We start from the raw sequence: 23,268 nt of genomic DNA on the forward strand, positions 1-23,268 counted from the left end.
TGAAAATGGTTGCTGAGCTTATAAAAGATACTTTGGACTAGCTAATTAATTAGCCTCTTTTTTGTCTTATTATTCCTCTTTTTGCAAATCAGTTTCTAATGCAGAGTTGGGGACCTGTAGTTTGATTTTTGCAGATTATGGCTTTATGGATTTACAGCGTAACAGCAGAGACTCAAAGAATACTTATTTCCCATACATTTTACAAAATATATCTTTCACTTGCAACTTGCTAAAAATTCTGAGCTACAAATTGAATAATGTCATCACTGAAAAGACTCAAAGGAACGCGTGACAAGTGGGCGTAATTAAAGGAGTTGTTAAAAGTCTTTTGGCACAACACTGAAAAGACTTCACTAGCATGACTATAAGAAGTCTTTGGCAAAGAGACCGTTTCATATGCATTGTATCCATTAATCCATAGCAAGTGGCTATCGTAATGGACGACCTCGGAGTCCATGACTGACCTGGAGAGTTACACTATGGACCGTCCGATGGAGTTGATCCAATCCTCCTTTTCCTTCCCGAGAAACAATGAAATAGGTAAATTAATCAAATGGACTTCTCGGCCTGGCCCTCCAGAGCCTCACCTCGGGCCTTTGGGTAAATTTGTGAATTGTAGACGGCAAAATTTGTAAATTTGTGAAAGAACCCCATTCACTTGTCTGATCCATTTTGCACTTTTGGTTCTTGAGTCCATAATCCAAACCCATTTTGGTTTGTATTACTCCCTCACTAAACGCTAGGCTGCTAGCTAGTCCAACGTAAGTCCGCGTGGGCCAAGAACATCAGAAGGCTGGGTTGGCCCACAAAGGCAAGAGTACCAGCCTCAGACAAGACACACCCGCAGAGAATAGCCCCCTAGACTAATATATATCTAGTGCTGATAGTTTCTTTATGTTACAAAATGTGCCTTGATTCAAAGGTGTAATATTGTCTTATAGCTACTGACATTATTCTCATTAGCATATATTTTGCACGTTACAATATGCTTAGTGCATGTTTTTAAGAAAGTCTTAAATATGTTGATCACTTTTTTTTTTTCCCTATTCAAACAAGGGAAACAAGGAAAGGGAAAACAAAACACAGTAGCAGTAATTAAAGTTACATAGAAGGGTCTTTGTCACTCTTAATTCTAAGGAAAAAGAGACATATGTTGATCATTTTACAAATGTTCTAATTTAAGTACTTTGTTGGAATAAAGCCTATACTCAACATACTCAACAGGGGCATTATGAAAGAGACTTCTCTGTAATCTGATTTCTTCACAAAGCTCCATGTTCCTGCAAAAGCAGAAATTAATTATGTTTGATATGTGGGGCATTTGGAAATTCCCATAATACAGCAGAAAGAAAACAACTTCTGCTCTGAAAACATTAGGAAGCAAAACCAGAGTGACTTATAAACTGCCTCTTGACTAAAATAAGATGGAAATTTTAGGTAGTTTAATGATTTAGTCCTCATAAGACATACCTGTGGACTCTAATGAGGTGGAAGCCTTAATTTAATGTTTTGACCCTAATAAGAGCCTTGGAAAATCTACTTGTGCTAGCTGATTGTATACTTAATTAAGAATTATTTGAAAATTGAAAGGTTCAAAATTCAAAGCCCATATACAATACTTAGGATAGTCTTCAATAACTCTATGATTTATCTGGCCAAAACTTATAAATTAAATTGTGTTGCATTACCTGAGTTGGTCCATATCCAATACCTAGAAAAACATTTTTGATTCGATGTAGTTCCCTAGTGACGTTCTCCATATTCATTCTTTCCTTTGGTGATTCCAATGAACAAGCAAGACTGATTTTGAAAATTGAAACTAAACACTTTTGCATACTGGCATTCATCTGGCTTAGGTTCTCAATGTGACTTTCCTCTTCCTTCTCCTCAATATCATCGCGATCACCATACTTGTAACTATCGTTTTCTATTGGCATTGACATTTCATTTACTTCTCTTGTGAGAAGGTTTAGATCTACAATCTGCATAAGTCTTTTTGACAATGCCACCTTAACGAAGTTATGGAGGTTGAAATCGTCTTTAAACATTTTGTCAGTGGGACTCTTTCCCGTGAACAGTTCCATTGCGAATACCCCAAAGCTATAGACATCTCCTTCTTTTGATGCATCGCCACCCATTCCATACTCTGCAATCAATAGATTTCACATGCATAGGTAATGTGACAATGATTTCATATAGCAGCTTAATACATACTTTAAAAGATCTAGGATTTTGTAACTAGAAACAAAATTTAGTTAATATTTGAAAAATAAAGTGATGGAGAGCCTGCATTCCTAAATCAGAAGTAATTGTTTTTGGAAATTGCATGATAAAGTGGATCAATTTTCATACTTGCTCGGTACATGTGGCATGAGAAGATAAAATTAATATTAATGATAATGATCAACCAATTATGTTCTTCCCTTGGTTTTTGTTTATTTGCATGGACCAATTAAGTACTAGATAAAGGCCTTCCAACAAGCCATGGCTGCATGTATTGGTTATCCATGGCCTAATTCTTTATTGGATGACAATTCAATGAAGTATCTTTACACACACAAAACACAAGATGAAAGATAATATTCTTCTTCTATACTGTTTTGTCTCCTCTTAACCAACATTCATTTTCAGATGTACCTATTAAGTCTTCTTTGATCTTGAAAATTTGTTTTGGCTTGAATTTTCACTTTTTCAGCTTTAGATCCGGATCTCAATGTATTCTTCTCTTACAAAGGAAATGTGCCATTATTTTCTCATATTTAAGACTTGTTAAATAGTGCTCAAGTGCTAAGCACAACCTATTAATCTCTATCAAAGCCTTAAAATCATATATGGGACCAATATTCCTAAGTTGTAGAAGAAACCAGTTCTGAAAAGCAGCCCTGCCATTTTTTCGGCATTGTCTATCATTTTCCTTCTTGTTAGTCCATGTAAATCAGATTGGTATGTTGTCAAAATTCAAAAAAAGCATAGAGAGCATTGAGGAAATAAATAGAAAGGGAAAAAATGAACAGGTATAGCTTGGTAAAAAAGACAGTTAATGAGGTTTTCCAATTTGATCAAAATCATGATTTAGAAGATTTATGTAGTTATGTACCTGGAGCAGTGTAGCCAATTGTACCCTTCATTCCAACTGTGCTGTTTTTATGTTGAGAAACATCATTGGTTGTAGAAAGGAGCCTTGCCAAACCAAAATCACTTACATGAGCAATCATGTCATCATCAAGAAGAACATTGCTTGGCTTTAAATCGCAATGAATAATAGGTCTTTCGCATTGGTCATGAAGATAATGTAGTGCAAAAGCGACATCAATTGCAATATTTAGTCTCTGAAGAAGGTTTAAATTTCTTGACTGATTTTCATTGTCGAAATCTCGATGCAGCCACTTCTCTAAGCTTCCATTTGCCATAAATTCGTAAACTAGAGCTTTGAACTCATTACCGCTATAGTCCATGCTGGAGCAACATGTTAAGATCTTAACGAGATTCCGATGCCGTATATTTCTTAACGCATTGCATTCAGCCATAAAACTCTTGGAAGCTCCTTTTTGTTGAAGGTTCAAGACCTTGACAGCAATCATCCTTCCCTCTTGATCAACAATTCCTTTATAAACGGAGCCGAAACTACCAGATCCTATTAAATTTCTTGGCGAGAATCCGCTAGTCATGTGATAGAGTTTTGCATATGAAACCTTTGAAATAATATCAGTTTGTGAGAGAGTAAAAGATGATTTCTTTCCTGAATTTTTCCTCTTGTAAATAATAAGAGATAAAGCAAGCATAATCAGGAAAAACACAGCCCCACAAACAATTATGAGTACTAATTTGAAAGCATGAGATTTTCTTTGTTTCATAACTTTGATGTTGCATGCTTTCAATTGCAGGACCAAGATACCCCCACAAAGATTTTTATTTCCAATCACCGATATTGTGCTTGCATTACTGAAGACTCCTTTTGTTGGCATCTCACCTTCCAAATCATTAAAAGAAAGATTCAAATATCGCAAAACAGAGAGTTTCTGTAGATCATTTGGAATCAGGCCTGACAAGTTGTTTCGTGAAAGATCTAAATATAGAAGGCTTTTCAAGGAAGCCAGAGATGGAGGCAAGGTTCCTTGAAATGAATTACCCTCTAGGTAAAGGTACTCCAAGCCCCAGCAGTTTCCAATAGTTGTAGGAATCTCACCGGATAGATAATTGCCGGAGACATCCAATTGATAAAGACTCTTTAAATTGCCTACTGCCATTGGTAAGGTGCCAGTTAATGAGTTTTGTGACAAGTTGAGTTCTAGTAATTGGGAAAAAAGACCGATATTGGGTATGGCTCCACTAAGCTTATTTTGTGAAATGTCCAACTCCTGCAAATTTGTACATTTTTCAAAACTTGATGGAATGATTCCTTCCAATTTGTTTTGTGATAAGAAAAGTTTAACCACTTGAGTCAGGTTGCCTATAGAGGCTGGTATTTGTCCTGACAATCTATTTCCATCCAAACCCAATCCCTGCAGCATTTGAAACTTCCCAAAATAAGAGGGAATGGTGCCATTGAACAGGTTTTGCGCCATGTTTAAGGTGGTTAAGTTTACGAGGTTTTCTAATTCTGAAGGAATAATTCCGGATATTTGATTGCCATCAAGATATAGTTGACTAAGAAGCCTCGACAAATTTCCTATAGAGTTGGATAAACTTCCTCCAAATTTGTTATTTGAAAAATCAAGCATTTCCAGTTGGGTGCAGTTTTCCAAAGGTGCCAAGAAATCCAAGTCCTTAGTTGAATAACTTCCAAGCTTATTTCTACCAACACCTAGCCACCAAAGATTTGGCAGGTTTCCCAGATCAGTAGGAACCTGTCCCACAAAATTGTTTTTGGAAAAAGCAAGCACTTGAAGCTTAGAAGCATTGGACAGTGAAAGTGGGATTGGACCAGAGAATTGATTGGTCGAGATGGACAAAATTTTGAGATTAGGGAGAGTGTGGCCTATGTTGGCTGGAAGAATGCCACTAAGATAGTTAACTGCAGTTGATATGATGCTTATTGTTGATATATTGTAAAGGGCATAAGGGATCGTACCGGTCAGATTATTGCCCACCACTTCGAAGAAAGATAACCTCTGCAAGCGGCCTATTTCTTCTGGAATTTTTCCCACAAAATTGTTAAGCGCCAAGGATAGCTCTTGGAGAGAAGAAATATTTCCCAAGGAAGGTGGGATGCGTCCTGTCAAATTGTTCCCTCCAATCTGAAGCATCTCAAACTTCTTCAAAAAGCCAAGCTCAACAGGAATGTTCCCAGTAAGTTTATTCCTTGTGAAGTCCATCACTCTGAGGTCAGGACAGTTAGTGAAGTTGCTCGGGATCTCCCCTGTCAACGAGTTATTGCTAAGAAGGAGATTCTGCAGTCTGAACAAATGAGTAACTTCTTGTGGAATTTTGCCGTATATGAAGTTGTCTTGGAGATCAAACAACCTAAGAAAGCTGAGGTTGCCAATGAAAGGTGATATGGATCCACGCAAAGCATAGCCTTGTAGGTCCAAGGCTGTAACTCTTTGATGCTGACGACTACATGAAATCCCCTGCCATCTGCAGAAGTTGATAGAATCATTCCAGGAGCTCAAGATGTTATGCGGGTCGTCTGCTATTAATTCTTTGAATCTGAACAACGCCAGACGATCGGTCTCATTTGTTGGAGCGGCAGCAATGCTGGTTGGTCGCAAGCAGAGTAAGCTGATAGAAGAGAGAAGAATGAGATGAAGGTTTATGAAGCATAATGCACGTATGTTGAGGATGGGAAGCTTCATTGGGTTGGAGAAGCAGAGAAAGTTGGTGAAATATTGGTACAAGGCAGAGCAATTAGATGCAGAACATTATGATTTATGAGAGTTCTTGTCAACTTCATCCATCTAATATCCAGCTACCATTACCAAGAGCCACTGTTGTAGACCGGTATGGAATGAAACGATATAATAGTATTTCAGCATTTGAAGACCTTCTGGATAATTTATGGAAATCACTGGCTGAAAAATCTAAGTCAAAGATACGCTTGTTGTGTCTACATTATCTTGTTAATTGTTTAATGCATGGGGATCAGCATTCGAGTTAAGGTACATTTGACTTGAAGGAGGAGAGTAGGTGATGGCCGAAACCAGTTAAAATGCCAGAGAAGGAGACAAAATGGGGTGGTCGAGAGGATGCCTTTTAAAACAATTATCGTATCTTTGAAGTTCAACTTGAGTTGGCATTTAACAAAATAAACAAAATAAGGAATTGTTGACTTTTGATTTCAATATAAATTTGGTTTGGTTTGCTTATGATCCTCATCTACTTGATGACGTGGTAGCTGCCGACACAGTAAAGCATGCCTCATGCCGGTTAGAATATTTTCTGATTTTATATTATTGATTTATATTTTTTAAGTATAAACGCGTGAGAAGTGGGCGGAAACGCGTGAGGCTGCTGCAGGCACTCCTACTTATTGGACTTTTGTAGCTTCTGTTCACTTTTGTAGCCGTGACTTCGACGTTGTTTTGAAGATACAAAGTTAAAGATTCTTCTTTTGAATTTTTCTCTAACCACTTTATGTTTTCAATAACCTTTTCTTTTTTTTTGTAAGTTATTGAAATCGGGCTGCAGCTGGAATTTTTGACAGAGAAAAAGCTCGAGTCCTACTTATTGGACTTTTGTAGCTTCTGTTCACATTTTTATTGCCGGAATTCAACACCATTTGTCAAAGTCATCCTCAAGTATGCATATGCAATTATTAATTTTTTTCAAGGCTTCATCGATGAAAGATTGAAAATGTATATTCAATAAAGTCGGGCTGCAAGACTGGTTCATGGGATTTTGGATTTTAAAAACTAATTAAGAGCTTCTTAAGTGTCTAAAAAAATACTTTTAATAACTAAAAAGCTATTTTAAAATAAAAATTATGTGATTGGTAAAAAAATTTCAAAGCAATTTATAGCCTCCGAAAAGCCCAATGGGCAAGAATAGATATCTCATTACAGTTCCTATATATCTATTAATATTACAGGATTTGAATGTCCGTAGCTAACAATTAGGATATTTGAATCTCTGTCAAGCTTTTATTGTTGGTGCCTTTAGTAGTTACCATCAGTTCCTAGGTTAATTTTAATATGTGGTATTTGCAGGACCTGATAATTAGTAATTATTATAAATTGCAGGGGGGTGTTGGCTCTCGAATAAATGTTATTCACCTGAGAGCTTCTTACGGCTATAATTTCTCATCGTGAATCTTTCGTCTATCTTGACTTGATAGCTCCTGTCGACTGTCGTGAGTCTCGTGACTTGCATTTCGATCAAAGCCAAATGATTATCATAGCTTGGAGGAAAAAACAAGGCAACCAAACGCAACAAATGTTGATTTTTTTTTTTCCCATTTTGTATTGATTATTTAATTTATATTTTAATTATTTTTTTACATGTGTGTTCGGACTCTTCTTTAATAGGTGAGGTTCGACACTTCAAATATTTAATTGAAATAAGGTGAATTGTGGAGTTAAGATTCACTCATGATCTTTGGTTTTTTTTTTTTTTTTGACATGTCTGCACAAGAGTGGGGAGGGAGATTTGAACTAGTGACCTCCGTTTCATTAGGCGTGGTCCTAATCGGTTGAGCTGCCTCTTGAGGACCATGATCTTTGATTTTGATATCATCTTAAATTATCATTTGTGCCAAAAATTGAAGTCAATATAAAATAATAATAATAAAATAATAAATTAATCATTTAATTGTCTAAAACTAATTTATACAATGAAATACCTTTTTAGTCTTAAACTCTTATCTTTGTTCTTTAAATTTTTTGTGTTTTTTAAAAATTGATGTGACTTTTAAAATTATTATTAAAAGTTAATAATGATATATCACAGATCAAATGCCGTGGCTTTAAATCATTTAAACGAGCTGCCCATCACATGCTTGGTTTGGTTTCTTATCCTCGTCTACTTGATGACGTGCTGGGCCTGCTGGCTGCCTATACAGTAAATCATGCCTCATGCTTGTTAGAATATATTTAGAATATTTTCTAATTTTATATTATTGATTTATATTTTTTTAGTATAAGTCAATTAAAATTAAGCATACACAATTCGCATTAGAGACACATTACACTCTTGTGATTTGCCTCACTAACATCCATTGCATCATAAATTAAATGACTCTGCTAGGGTCTCATGGATGATGTAGCTTCATGTTATTTTACTTGCGATCGGAATAATAATTAATATTCAACGGAACCATTTTTTCTGTAAATTTTAAAACTAGACTCGATGAAATATATATAGAATAAAGATTCATAATACATGTAGATCAAAAGTCGGTTTGATTTATCCTAACAAAACACATACGCCCACAAACAACCAAGCCGGCCAATGCCCAACATGGGCATTATAAAGCAACTAAAAAATTAAAAAAAAAAAAAGCATTACAAAACAGACTTTTCTGCGGCCATATTTCTTCAAAAAGCTCCGTGTTCCTACAAAATTACACGGTACAATAAACAAAACAACTTTTGCTCTAAAAACATAAGGAAACAAAAATCAAATTCACTTACAGAGTAACTGGCCTGTGGACTTAAAGAATTAGGATCTCTTATAATTGATTGTCCAAATTGCATTGAATTTGGGTAGCCACCATGAGGACAGATGTGAGGCCTATGTGCCTTGGGCAACCTAGGGTTTGGGCTCCCTCGGCCCAAACTAATTGGACCCTACACTTGCCCTTATTGTGAGGTTACTCAAATTGCATGCAATTTGGGCAGTTAATTATAATGGATCACAAATCAAACGTAAAAAAAGTAAAAACTCTGAAATGAATGTTTTGATCCTAATAATATCGCTGGAAAGTCTACTTGTCTATCATTCATAAACTTATAAATCAAAATTTCTAGTGCCTTACCTTACCTGGTCCTTATTCATGGATCTTGACTTGTAGAAAATCATTTTTGATCCGATGTAGTTCTTTGGTGACATCTTCCATCTTCATTCTTTCATTTGGCATAGCAAATGAACAAGCAAGGTTGATCTTGAAAATTGCAAGTAGGCACTTTTACTCATTAGAATTCATATGGCTTAGGTTCTCAATACGAACTCTTTCTTCTACTGCCTCAATATCATCGTGATCATTGTTGTTGTAGTCATCTTTTTCTGTTGCCACTTCTAAATCTTCCACTTCTCTTGTGAGAAGATTTGGGTCTACAACTTGCACAAGTTTTTCTGTCGATGCCATTTTAACAAAGTTATGAAGGTTGAAACCATCTTTAAATATTTTGTCAGTAGGTCTCTTTCCTGTGAACATCTCCGACACAAATATCCCATAACTATAGACATCTCCTTGTGTTGATGCCTCACCACCCATTCCGTACTCTGCAATTCATATATTCCATATTTGCACAATTAACATAATAATGAATATTACTAATAGTTGTTTAGTACGTAATTTAAAATATTTAGGATTTAAAATTTAGAATTTACATATTTTATTTAGCCTTAGAAAATAATATTGTGACAAATAGTTTGTAATTTAAAATAAGAACTTGTGAAAATTTTGGGAAATTGGAATAAATGAGGCCAATATTAGGATCAGATCAACTGTTAATCAATGTATTAATCTGCAACGAAAGAGAAATGCATGCAATTATTTTATCATATTTATGACTAATTCAAGACTTGATTAATAGTTGTCAAAATCGTCCTATATGTGCACACCTCGTTAATTTCTATCTAAGAAATCTCACGTGACCAATATTCCGGAGCTATACAAAAAGGTCAGTTTCCTCTTGAAAAAAAAATTATTCCAACCATTTTTACAGCATGGTTTACACTCTTTACTCCTTAGTCGACATATTTGATATATCTATTGACATGCTATATATGATCAGAATAAGTATGGAGAGCCTTAAGGAAATAATATCAACAAGGCTAAAATAATATGTAGAGCATAGTAAAAAGACTGTTAGTACGTAAAACTTTGCGACTTGAGCAAAATCATGATTTAAAAAGAAGTAGCTAGTTATGTACCTGGAGCAGCATAGCCAAAAGTACCCTTTATTCCAACTGTGCTAGTTTGATTTTGAGAAGCATCATTTGTTGTAGAGATGATCCTTGCCAAACCAAAATCACTTACTTTAGCAATCATGTCATCTTCAAGAAGAACATTGCTTGGCTTCAAATCACAATGAATGATTGGTATTTCACAATGATCATGAACATAATGTAGTGCAGAAGCTACATCAATCACAATATTTAGTCTTTGAATGAGGTTCAAATATTTTGGTGGACTTTCATTGTCTCTATCACGGTGCAACCATTTGTCTAAGTTTCAATTTGCCATGAATTCATAAACTAGTGCTTTGAATTCATTGACGTTATAGTCCACGCATTCCGATGCCGTATATTTCTTAACGCATTGAATTCCGTTATGAAACTCTGGGAAGCTCCTTTCTATTGAAGGTTCAATACTTTCACAGCAACCATCCTTTGTTCCTGAGCAAGAATTCCTTTATATACTGAGCCAAAACTACCGGATCCAATCAAATTGCTAGGAGAAAATCCGTCAGTAGTTCGATAAAGCTCCTTGTATGAAACATTTGAAAGAAAGTTGGTTTTGGGAGTGTAGAAGATGATTCTTTTTTGATTTTCTCCTCCTATAGAGGATAACAAATGATGAAAATAGAATAAAACATAAAACCCCACTAACAATTATGGCAATTAATTTGAATACATGGGATTTTCCTTGCTTCATAACTTTGATATCGCATGCATGTAGTTTTAGTTATAGGATACTTCCACAAAGCTTTTTATTTCTTATCACTGATGTTGCACTTGCATTTCGGAAGACTCCCTCTGTTGGTACCTCGCCCACCAAATTGTTGAATGAAAGATTCAAATATAGTATAACAGAAACTTTCTATAAATCTTTAGGAATTATTCCAGAAAAATTGTTTCATAAAAGATCTGCATAGTGAAGGTCTTTCAAGGAAGCCATAGATGGAGGCAAGTTTCCTTCAAATGAATTACCCTGCAAGTAAAGGTTTTGCAAACTCAAGCAATCTCCAATGGTTGTAGGACTTGTTTTCAGATACATCCAATTCCAGAATAGTTTTCAAATTGCCTACTTCCATGGGTAGGATTCCCGTTAATGAGTTATGTGAAAGTTGATTCCAAGTAATTGGTAAGAAAGACTTGTTTGTGGTATGGCTCCACTAAGGTTATTTTGTGAAATATATAAGTACTGCAAACTTTTGCAGTTTTCAAAACTTGATGGAATATTTCCTTCCAATTTGTTCTGATGTAAGGAAAGTAGGACCAATTGAGTGAGGTTGCCTAGAGAGGATGGTATGTTTCCCGACAATCTGTTTCTATGCAAAGCCAATCCTTGCAGCTTTTGAAACTTCCCAAAATAAGTGGGAATGGGTCCTGTGAACAAGTTTTTATACATGACGAGAAGACTTAAGTTGATGAGATTCTCTAATGCTGCAGGAATAATTTCAAATATTTGATTGCCATAAATATATAAAGCACTGAGTTGCATCGACAAATTTCCTATAGAATCAGGTAAAGTGCCTCCAAAATTGTTATAAGAAAAGCCTAGCCTTTCAAGTTTGGTGCAGTTTTCCAAAGATGTTAAAAAATCGAAGTCCTTGACGGAATTACTTCCAAGATTATTTCTTCCAATATTTAGATGTTGTAGATTTAGCAGGTTGCCTAGATCAGTTGGAACTTGTCCCACGAAATTGTTTTGGGTGAGATCAAGAAATTCAAGCTGGGAAGCATTGGATAGTGAAACTGGGATTGGACCAGAGAATTGATTAGTATTGATGGACAAATATTGGAGATTAGGGAGAGTGAGGCTTATGTTGGCTGCAAGAGTGCCATTAAGTCGGTTAGCTCCGGCTGCAATGAACCTCAAAGATGATATATTGTAAAGGGAATAAGGGAACGTACCAAACATATCATTTTCCACAACTGCGAAGTAAACTAACCTTCGCAAATGACCCATTTCATCTGGAATATTTTCCACGAAATAATTAAGCGAAAAGTGAAGTAGTTGGGGTGAAGAAACATTTCCCAGAGAAGGTGGGATGCCTCCCGTCAAATGATTTGAGGAAACGTCAAGCCACACAAGCCTCTTTAAAGAGCCGAGTTCAACAGGAATTTTCTCAGTAAGATTATTCCTGGCAAAGTTGATGACTCTGAGTTCAGGACAATTGGTGAAGTTGCTTGGAATTTCCCTGTTAACAAGTTGCTGCTAAGATTGAGATGTTGCAGGCGGAACAAATGAGTGACTTCTTGTGGAATTTCGCCGTGTTAGAAGTTGTGTGGGAGGTTGACCACCCTAAGAAAGCTGAGGTTGCCAATGTATGGTGATATGGATCCCTAACTCTTTGATGCTTTAGGCCGCATGTAATTCCGTGCCATTTGCAAAAGTGGATAGAATCATTCCAAGAGATGAAGAGTGGTAGGTTGGAAGAAAAGTAGGCTTACTCTTCCATGTTAAATGGGTCGTTGGGTATCATTTCTTTGAATTTGAGCAAACCCAAACGATCTGTCTCGTTTGTTGGAGCGGCAGCAGCAAGAGTGGTAGGTTGGAAGAAAAGTAGGCTTACTCTTACAAAAAAGAGAAGAATGACACCAAGGTATGTAGTGCATAGTGCACGAAAATTGCGGTTATGAATTAGCTTCATTGGAATGGAGAGAAGGGAAGCAGAGTATTTGTGAAATATTGTGCGAGGCAGAGCAAGATACAGAGTATTATATATGTAGGGGTAATTGTTTCAAAACACAAGTTCTAGAGTCCTTGACACACATGGCACACCGGCGGAGCCCCCCTGCACCTGGCCTGCTAAATTAACGTTGACAAAGTCTTTGGCCGGCCGAATTTAGAAAGAAAAAAAAAATGCATTACTTTGATCTATTCTGATTTTTTGTTTGTCATTTTCAGTTTTTTATTTTATGCATGGTATTTTGTTGGGAACCTTTAGTTTGATTTTTGCAGAATATGTCACAAATACTCTGCAAAAATTACGGATTTACAGCAGAGACTCTAAGAATAATTATTTCTCACACATTTTACAAAATATATATTTCACTTGCAACTTTGCTAAACAGGAGTTGAATCATTAGTGTCATCAGTACGTTGGTTGATGCTTCACTCTATGAATTTTGTGAGAATAATCATCAGCCTCCAAAACTTTTGAGGTCAATAGAAAATTTTGAACATGTCAATCCCTCTCAAGACCATGGAAAGTAGTTGAATAACTTGGTGCTTTTAAACATGTCAATCCCTCCCGAGAGAGAGGTGCGCGCATGCTTTTAAAGAAATTACGCCCCTCTTGAAAATGCTCCCCGTTAGTATTCAACCAAATCTTCCCCTCCAATGGGTGTTAATGTGGCCACGTGGTTTTAACACATGCCACATTTTCTAGGCTTAAGTTGCACATGTTGCATATCGCTCGAGAAAAGATTTGAGTGATATTTTGTTTCAGGAAGTGGAAGTCCATTGAGGTTGCACAAAGAAAGAGTAAGAAGAATTTGTACATTACCATATATGCTTAAATACAAATGTTTGTAAGAAAATATATTGTCTTAAACATTATTCTCATATATTTTGGTGCATTACCATATGCTTAAACACAAATGTTTGTAAGAAAATATATTGTCTTAAACATGTAGATCATCAAACGTAGGTTTGATTTATTCCAACAAAATGCATACTCGCACAAACAGCCAAGCCAATGCTCCATGGGGTCATTACAAAGGAGACTTTTCTGCAATTTGATCATTTCTTCATAAAGCTCCATTTTCCTACAAAAGTAGAAGTTGAGTATATTTGCCATGTTGGAAAATTTGGAAAATTCTAAGACACAAGAAACAAAAACAACGTTTGCTCTGAAAACATTAGAAGGGAAAAAAATCGAATTCACTTATAAGATTACACGTGGACATAAATAAGGTGGAAAACCTTAGGTGAGTGTTTTGATCCTAATAATATTATCGGAAAGTCTACACTTGCTGGCAGGTTATCTACCTACGAAGCTCTTGTGCTTGTGGTTTGAAAGAATTATTTGCAAACTTTAAGGTTTGAAATTTATGGCCAAAACTTTAGTCCCTCTATGGATTGTCTATCATTGGCTGAACTTCTAAATCAAAATTTTAGTACCTTACCTTACCTTATTCGGTCCTTATCCATGGCTTCCAACCTCTAAAAAAGCATTTTTGATCCGATGTAGTTCCCTTGTGACATCTCCCATGTTCATTCTTTCTTTTGGCGATTCTAATGAACAAGCAAGGCTTATTTGAAAAACTGAAAGTAGACATTTTTGCGCGTTAGAATTTATCTGGCTTAGGTTCTCAATATGGACACTTTCTTCTACTGCCTCAATATCATTGTGATCATTGTAGTTGTAGTCATCTTCTTCTGTTGCCACTGCTAATTCATTTACTTCTCTTTTGAGAAGATTTGAGTCCACAATTTGTACAAGCTTTTCTGGCAATGCCATGTTAACAAAGTTATGAAGGTTGAAACCATCTTTAAACATTTTGTCAGTGGGTCTCTTTCTTGTGAACATCTCCAACAAAAAAATCCCATAGCTATAGAGATCTCCTTGTGTTGATATCTCACCACCCATTCCATACTCTGCAATTCATACATTTCACACGCAAAGTTAACATGGTAATGATTTCAAATAGCGGTTTAATGCATAATTTAAAAGAGTTGGGATTTCATATTTAGAAGTTACATATTATATTTAGTCCTAGAAAATAATGTGAAAAATAGTCTGTATTTTACAATTAGAACTCGTGAAATTTTTTGGGATATTGGATAATAAAATAGGTCAGTATTAGAATCATATCAACTAATTATCATCGTCTTTCCTTCGTTTTCACTTATTTGTTTATGTTAAAGTATTAATTTAAACACTTAAATTCACAATTTCTTATCAAATTAAATTTTTGGAATAAGTAATAATTTAAATAATATCAAAGTAAAGTTTTAAGTTTGAACCTTGTACCCGTAATTTATCCCATATTTCAATTAAAAAAATTTACATATTGTCTGGTCCAACACAGCTATGCCATGCCTTTTTTTTTATATGCACGACCTATTAATCTTTATCAAAAGCCTAACTATCATAACTGACCAGTATTTTCGAGCAATATGTATACCGAAGACCAGTTTTATTTTTATAAAAGTTGTTCTCACCAGTTTTACATGTTCTCCTTCTTGTTAGTCGTCATATTAATTTGATATATCTAATGGACATGCTATCATAATAAGTATGGAGAGCCTTAAGGAAATAATATCGACAAGGCAAAAATGAATATGTAGAGCATAGTAAAAAGAAAACTAGTGATATTTTTCAGCTCAATCAAAATCATGATTTAGAGGATTTATGATCGAAGCAGTTATGTACCTGGAGCAGCGTAGCCAATTGTACCTTTTATTCCAACTGTGCTAGTTTGATTTTGAGAATCATCATTTGTTGTAGAGAGGATCCTTGCCAAACCAAAATCACCTACTTTAGCAATCATGTCATTGTCAAGAAGAATATTGCTTGGCTTCAAATCACAATGAACGATTGGTGTTTCACAATGATCATGAAGATAATGTAGCACAGAAGCTACATCAATTGCAATATTTAATCTTTGAAGGAGGTTCAAATATCTTGGTGGACTTTCATTGTCTCTATCATGATGCAGCCACTTGTCTAAGCTTCCATTTGCCATGAATTCGTAAACTAGTGCTTTGAATTCATTGCCGCTATAGTCCATGCTTGAGCAACAAGTTAAGATCCTCACGAGATTACGATGCCGTATATTTCTTAACGCATTGCATTCTGCCATGAAACTCTTGGAAGCTCCTTTCTGTTGAAGGTTCAATACTTTCACAGCAACCATCCTTTTTTCTTGATCAAGAATTCCTTTATATACGGAGCCAAAACTACCAGATCCAATTAAATTGTTAGGAGAAAATCCGTCAGTAGTTTGATAAAGCTCCTTATATGAAACATTTGAAAGAAAGTTGGTTTTGGAGAGTGTAGAAGATGATTCTTTTTTTGATTTTCTCCTCCTATAAAGGACAAGAAATGATGAAAATAGAATAAAACATAAAACCCCACTAACAACTATGGCAGTTAATTTGAATACATGGGATTTTCCTTGCTTCATAACTTCGACATCGCATGCTTGCAGTTGCAATTCTGGAACACCTCCACATAGCTTTTTATTTCCTGCCACTGATATCGCACTTGCATTTCGAAAAACACCTCCCGTTGGTACCTCGCCGATCAAATTATTAAATGAAAGATTCAAATACAATAGAATGGAAACTTTTTGTAGATCTTTAGGAATTAATCCTGAGAAATTGTTTCGTGAAAGATCTGCATAATGGAGGTCTTTCAAGGAAGCCATAGATGGAGGCAAGTTTCCTTCAAATGAATTACCCTGCAAGTAAAGGTTTTGCAAACTCAAGCAATCTCCAATGGTTGTAAGAATCTCACCAAACAAATTGTTTTCAGATACATCCAATTCCAAAATATTTTTCAAATTGCCTAGTTCCATGGGTAGGATGCCCGTTAATGAGTTGTATGATAAGTTGAGTCCTAGTAATTGGGAAGAAAGAATTGTTTTGGGTATGGTTCCACGAAGGTTATTTTCTGAAATATCTAAGTACTGAATACTTTTGAAGTTTCCAAAACTTGATGGAATGTTTCCTTCCAATTTGTTCTGATATAAGGAAAGTGCGACCAATTGAGTGAGGTTGCCTAGAGAGGATGGTATGTGTCCCGACAATCTGTTTCCATCCAAATACAATCCTTGCAGCCTTTGAAACTTCCCAAAATTAGTGGGAATGGGTCCTGTGAACAAGTTTTCATCCATGGAGAGAAGACTTAAGTTGATGAGATTCTCTAATACTGCAGGAATAATTCCAAATATTTGATTGCCATAAATATATAAAGCACTGAGTTGCTTCGACAAATTTCCTATAGAATCAGGTAAAGTGCCTCCAAAATTGTTAGCAGAAAAATCTAGGATTTCAAGTTTGGTGCAGTTTTCCAAAGATGTTAAAAAATCCAAGTCCTTGACTGAATTACTTCCAAGATTATTTCCACCAACACCTAAAAGAGAGAGAATTAGCAGGTTGCCTAGATCAGTTGGAACTTGTCCCACGAAATTGTTTTGGTTGAGATCAAGAAATTCAAGCTGGGAAGCATTGGATAGTGAAACTGGGATTGGACCAGAGAATTGATTAGTGTTGATGGACAAAAATTGGAGATTAGGGAGAGTGAGGCTTATGTTGGCTGGAAGAGTGCCATTAAGTCGGTTACCTCCGACTGCAATGGTCCTCAAAGATGATATATTGTAAAGGGAATAAGGGAACGTACCAAACATATCATTTTCCACAACTCCGAAGTAAACTAACCTTTGCAAATGACCTATTTCATCTGGAATATTTCCCACGAAATTATTAAGCGAAAAGCCAAGTGCTTGGAGTGAAGAAACATTTCCCAGAGAAGGTGGGATGCCTCCCGTCAAATGATTTCTGGAAACGTCAAGCCTCACAAGCCTCTTTAAAGAGCCGAGTTCAACAGGAATATTCCCAGTAAGATTATTCCCTTTGAAGTCTAGGACTCTGAGTTGAGGACAGTTGGTGAAGTTGCTTAGAATTTCTCCCGTTAACAAGTTACTGCGAAGGCTGAGAAGTTGTAGCCGGAATAGATGAGTGACTTCTTGTGGAATTTCGCCGTGTAAGAAGTTGTCTGAGAGGTTGACCAACCTAAGAAAGCTGAGGTTGCCAATGTAAGGTGATATGGATCCACTTAGGGTATAGCCACGCAGGTCCAAGGCCGTAACTCTTTGATGTTTTCGGCCGCATGTAATTCCGTGCCATTTGCAAAAGTGGATAGAATGATTCCAAGAGGTGAAGATGTTAAATGGGTCATTGGTTATCATTTCTTTGAATTTGAGCAGAGCCATACGATCAGTCTCGCTTGTTGGAGGGGCAGCAACCACAGTGATAGGTTGCTGGCGAAGTAGGGTTATAATAGAAAAGAGAAGAATGACATCAAGGTATAAGTTGCGGCTATGAAGCTTCATTGGTACGTAATGGAGAGAAGCAGAAAGTTGGTGAATTAATATTGGTGTAAGCTGGCAGAGTGAGATACAGGGACTTGAATTTATGGTGTGATCGAATTTACTATAGCCAATTTTCAAGACACGATCGATGTACGTTCTTGGATTCTTCTTTTAAAATAGCAATCATGTAGGACTTGAATGTTATTTGTCAAAGTCATCCACAAATTAATATGCAATCATATCTAATAGGACTTGAATGTTATTTGTCAAAGTCATCCACAAATATTCAATCATGTAGGACTTGAAAGTCATCCAACGATTCCTACCGAAGTCTTTTTGATAGCAACGTTATTCTATTATTATTATTATTATCACGTGTAATTAGGATTTGGCTAATAAGAGTTATCTCATGAGAAAACTAAGGAGTTGTTTAAGGAAAGCATGCATGTTTATCTTTATTTATCACTTGTCTTCTGTAAATTTGGAAGCAGATCAATAAAAGATCATCAGTCGTTAAATCAAATCAACCCATTTTTATATTTTATTTTTCAAATTTTCTGCTCTTTAATTTCATTGCTAGGGTTTTCAAGATATATATATAGAAACCAAAGGAAGATCTCGCCTCTCGCCCAGTCATCCTCCGTTCCACCCCTTGCCAATTTTAAATTTTTCAAGTCTTCAGAAAAATATAAAATTGGCAACAAAAAAAAAAAAAAAAAAAGAAATTTAGAAGACAAACCTTAGTTGGGTTTGGTATTGTATCACGTTTGACGCTAAATTCTTTCTCCCTACCGGGTCAATCACGACTAAAAGTTCAACGACGTATGAAGTGGGTTAAATCTTTTGATGAGGATCCCCTCAAACTGTGCACAATTTGGACGGTAAATTTAATTGAGAATCCCAAATTTTCTTCCCCAGGCAGTGTTTTCGAAGTCTTTAGGATATTGGCCGAGGGATGACAAAATTCAGAAAAAGCAAAAAATTCACTTTAGTACCTAAATTTGGATACCCTTTATCAATATATTACCCCTAATTAAGAGCATTAACAATGGTTTAGCCATTTTTTACTCTATATTGGATTATGCATCTCAAATACAAAATATATATATTTTTTTTTTTTTTGCATTTGTGAACAATTCACCTTTACATGTAGCGGGCACTATTCATACATCAATCTCATAAATATATTATTTCTCTCTCCACACAGTGACGGAGTTATGGTTTGATATGAGGAGGAGCAAAACTAAAATAATACAATATAATAGTAAAATATTTTTTTTGTTTTTTAATATATATAATTTTTTATTATATATATAAGAAAATGATTATAATTCAAAATAGAAATGAAGTATTCTAATCAAATTACTAGCATATTCTAATAATTATCAAAAATAAATAAATAAATAAAAACAGGTTTCAATAAAAGGAATAAACAATAACAAATAATGTATTTAAGTGACAAAATCTTCTTAAACTTGTTAGCCCTTAACAAAATTTCAAAGTGTTAATAAAATCTTATCAAACAATGTTAATGTTGTCCTTAGAATTTCGTTTTTGGGGAAATTTGTGAATTATATTGTAGACGTCAAAATTTGTATATTTGTGAGAACCAATTCACTTGTCTGATCCATTTTGCACTTTTGGTTCTCGACTCCAAAGTCCAAAGCCATTTTGGTTGCATTTCTCCCTCACTAAACGCTAGGCTGCTAGTCCAACGCAAGTCCGCGGCGGCCAAGAACATCAGAAGGCTGGGTTGGCCCAAGAAGGCAAGAGTACCACCCTCAGAGAAGATACACCCGCAGAGAATAACCCCCCAGATCGACTAATATATATCTAGGGCTGATAGTTTCTTTATGCTACAAAATGTGCCTTGATTCAAAGGTGTAATATTGTCTTATAGCTACTGACATTATTCTCATTAGCATATATTTTGCATGTTACAATTTGCTTAGTACATGTTTTTAAGAATGTCTTAAACATGTTGATCACTTACAAATGTTCTAATTTAAGTACTTTGTTGGAATAAAGCCTATACTCAACATACTCAATGGGGGCATTATGAAAGAGACTCCTCTGCAATCTAATTTCTTCACAAAGCTCCATGTTCCTGCAAAAGCAGAAGTTAATTATATTTGATATGTTAGAATGTTTGGAAATTCCCATAATACAGTAGAAAGAAAACAACTTCTTCTCTAAAAGAATTAGGAAGTAAAACCCACCTGTTAACTAAAATAAGATGGAAATTTCGGTAGTTTAATGTTTTAGTCCTAATAAGAGGTACATGTGGACTTTAATGAGGTGAAAACCTTAATTTAATGTTTTGATCCTAGTAAGAGCCCTGGAAAATCTACTTGTGCTAGCAGATTGTATACCTAAGTAAGACTTATGCTTGAGGTCCAAAAGAATTATTTGAAAACTTAAAGGTTTGAACTTCAAAGCCCATATACAATACTTAGGATAGTCTTCAATCACTCTATGATTTATCTATCACTGGCCAAAACTTCTAAATTAAAATGTGTTGCAGTACCTGAGTTGGTCCATATCCAATACCTAGAAAAGCATTTTTGATTCGATGTAGTTCCCTAGTGACGTCCTGCATATTTGTTCTTTCCTTTGGTGATTCCAATGAACAAGCAAGACTGATTTTGAAAACTGAAAGTAAACACTTCTGCATATTGGCATTCATCCGGCTTAGGTTCTCAATGTGACTTTCCTCTTCCTCCTCAATATCATCGCGATGATCATACTTGTAACTAGCGTTTTCTATTGGCATTGACATTTCATTTACTTCTCTTGTGAGAAAGTTTGGATCTACAATCTGCATAAGTCTTTCTGACAATGCCATCTTAACAAAGTTATAGAGGTCGAAATCATCTTCAAACATTTTGTCAATAGGCCTCTTTCCCGTGAACAGTTCCAATGCGAAGATCTCAAAGCTATAGACATCTTCTTCTTTTGATGCATCACTACCCATTCCATACTCTGCAATCAATAGATTTCATAGGTAATGTGACGATGATTTCATATAGCAGCTTAATGCATACTTTAAAAGATCTAGGATTTAGTAACTAGAAACAAAATTTAGTTAATATTTGGAAAATAAAGTGATGCCTGCATTCCAAAATCAGAACTAATTTTTTTTGGAAATTGCATGATAAAGGGGATCAATTTTCATACTTGCTTGGTACATGTGGCATGGGAAGATAAAATTAATATTAATGATAAGGATCAACTAATTATGTTCTTCCCTTGGTTTTGGTTTATTTGCTGGACCAATTAAGTACTAGATAAAGGCTTTCCAACAAGCCTTGGCTGCATGTATTGGTTATCCATGACCTAATTCTTTATTAGATGACAATTCAATGAAGTATCTCTACACACACAAAACACAAGATGAAAGATAATATTCTTCTTCTTTACTGTTTTTGTCTCCTCTTAACCAACATTCATTCTCAGATGTACCTATTAAGTCTTCTTTGATCTTGAAAATTTCTTTTGGTTTGAATTTTCACTTTTCAGCTTTTGATCCTTATCTCAATGTATTCTTCTCTTACAAAGGAAATGTGCCATTATTTTCTCATATTTGAGACTTGTTAAATAGTGCTCAAGTTCTAAGCACAACCTATTAATCTCTATCAAAGCCTTAAAATCATATATGATATATGGGACCAATATTCCTCAGTTGTAGAAGAAACTAGTTCTGAAAAGCAGCCCTGCCATTTTTCCAGCAGTGTCTGTCGTTTTCCTTATTGTTAGTACAGGTTGAGTTCTAGTAATTGGGAAAAATACTGATATTGGGTATGGGTCCACCAAGGTTGTTTTGTGAAATGTCCAACTCATGCAAATTTTTGCAATTTTCAACACTTGATGGAATGCTTCCTTCCAATTTGTTATGTGATAAGAAAAGTTCAACCACTTGAGTGAGGTTGCCTATAGAGGCTGGTATTTGTCCTGACAATCTATTTCCATCCAAACCCAATCCCTGCAGCATTTGAAACTTCCCAAAATAAGAGGGAATTGTGCCATTGAACAGGTTTTGTGCCATGTTTAAGGTGGTTAAGTTTACGAGGTCTTCTAATTTTGATGGAATAATTCCGGATATTTGATTGCCATCAAGATATAGTTGACTAAGAAGCCTCGACAAATTTCCTATAGAGTTGGATAAACTTCCTCCAAATTTGTTATTTGAAAAATCAAGCATTTCCAGTTGGGTGCAGTTTTCCAAATATGCCAAGAATTCCAAATCCCTAGTTGAATAACTTCAAAGCTTATTTCTACCAACACCTAGCCACCAAAGATTTGGCAGGTTTCCCAGATCAGTAGGAACCTGTCCCACAAAATTGTTTTTGGAAAAAGCAAGCACTTGAAGCTTAGAAGCATTGGACAGTGAAAGTGGGATTGGACCAGAGAATTGATTGGTCGAGATGGACAAAATTTTGAGATTAGGGAGAGTGTGGCCTATGTTGGCTGGAAGAGTGCCACTAAGATAGTTAACTGCAGTTGATATGATGCTCATTGTTGATATATTGTAAAAGGCATAAGGGATCTTACCGGTCAGATTATTGCCCACCACTTCGAAGAAAGATAACCTCTGCAAGCGGCCTATTTCTTCTGGAATCTTTCCCACAAAATTGTTAAGCGCCAAGGATAGCTCTTGTGTTAGGTGTGACTTGCCACCCATCACACGTGGGCCCCACTAGTTCTCTACTCCTTTTGGGTTTAGGAGACTTTTGTCCAAGTTTGTTTTGAAGTCATTCTCCTATGTGTAATTGGACTCCTTGTTTGACTTATAGTAGAAGTCCTAGACCAACATGTAAAAGGAGAGTTAAGCTTCTATATAAGGAACAAAGCACAAGGTGAATTTGTGTGTGTGCCAAAAACGTGAAGCACCAAAGGGAGGAGAAAAAAGAGAGAATTTGAGAGAAGGAGGTACAAGGGCAGCAAGGGTGTTTTCTTCTTGGTGGTTTTTGGAGGAGCCAAAAACAAGTGATTAGAAGAAAAAAGGGTGCTGCAGAGTGAGAGAAGAAAATAGAGATCAGCCGCCATCCGTTCCAGCAAAAAAAGAGTTTGTACATCTGTCTTTTGCATTCTATTTTAGGAATAATCTCTCTTGTGTGATAGTGAGATTTGGGATCTGAGTGATTTTGTCTCTACTATTTTTGTACTCCATCTTTTGAT

At 35.7% G+C, this 23,268-nt stretch overlaps 4 protein-coding genes across 4 annotated transcripts; all 4 read right to left on the reverse strand.

Moving 5' to 3' along the window:
* Nucleotides 1-1,094: 1,094 nt before the first annotated feature.
* LOC132187461 (probable LRR receptor-like serine/threonine-protein kinase At3g47570) lies at nucleotides 1,095-5,867 on the reverse strand. Its single transcript, XM_059601779.1, has 3 exons — nucleotides 3,098-5,867; nucleotides 1,689-2,146; nucleotides 1,095-1,280 (listed from the first exon to the last, which is right to left on the reverse strand). Exons 1-3 carry the CDS (start codon nucleotides 5,793-5,795, stop codon nucleotides 1,263-1,265), a joined length of 3,174 nt encoding a protein of 1,057 aa, XP_059457762.1. The 5' UTR covers nucleotides 5,796-5,867; the 3' UTR covers nucleotides 1,095-1,262.
* Nucleotides 5,868-9,061: 3,194 nt separating this feature from the next.
* Nucleotides 9,062-12,013, reverse strand: LOC132188128 (probable LRR receptor-like serine/threonine-protein kinase At3g47570). The gene is made up of 3 exons (XM_059602531.1): nucleotides 11,254-12,013; nucleotides 10,033-10,326; nucleotides 9,062-9,378 (listed from the first exon to the last, which is right to left on the reverse strand). Exons 1-3 carry the CDS (start codon nucleotides 12,011-12,013, stop codon nucleotides 9,062-9,064), a joined length of 1,371 nt encoding a protein of 456 aa, XP_059458514.1.
* Nucleotides 12,014-14,195: 2,182 nt separating this feature from the next.
* Nucleotides 14,196-18,111, reverse strand: LOC132188129 (LRR receptor-like serine/threonine-protein kinase EFR). Its single transcript, XM_059602532.1, has 4 exons — nucleotides 17,573-18,111; nucleotides 17,171-17,359; nucleotides 15,429-16,081; nucleotides 14,196-14,650 (listed from the first exon to the last, which is right to left on the reverse strand). The coding sequence occupies exons 1-4, from the start codon at nucleotides 18,109-18,111 to the stop codon at nucleotides 14,196-14,198; spliced, it is 1,836 nt and encodes a 611-aa protein (XP_059458515.1).
* Nucleotides 18,112-20,179: 2,068 nt separating this feature from the next.
* Nucleotides 20,180-22,771, reverse strand: LOC132188130 (LRR receptor-like serine/threonine-protein kinase EFR). Its single transcript, XM_059602533.1, has 3 exons — nucleotides 22,369-22,771; nucleotides 20,618-21,072; nucleotides 20,180-20,197 (listed from the first exon to the last, which is right to left on the reverse strand). The coding sequence occupies exons 1-3, from the start codon at nucleotides 22,769-22,771 to the stop codon at nucleotides 20,180-20,182; spliced, it is 876 nt and encodes a 291-aa protein (XP_059458516.1).
* Nucleotides 22,772-23,268: the final 497 nt, after the last annotated feature.

The sequence above is a fragment of the Corylus avellana genome, chromosome ca7 (assembly GCF_901000735.1).
Source record: "Corylus avellana chromosome ca7, CavTom2PMs-1.0".
NCBI lineage: Eukaryota > Viridiplantae > Streptophyta > Magnoliopsida > Fagales > Betulaceae > Corylus > Corylus avellana.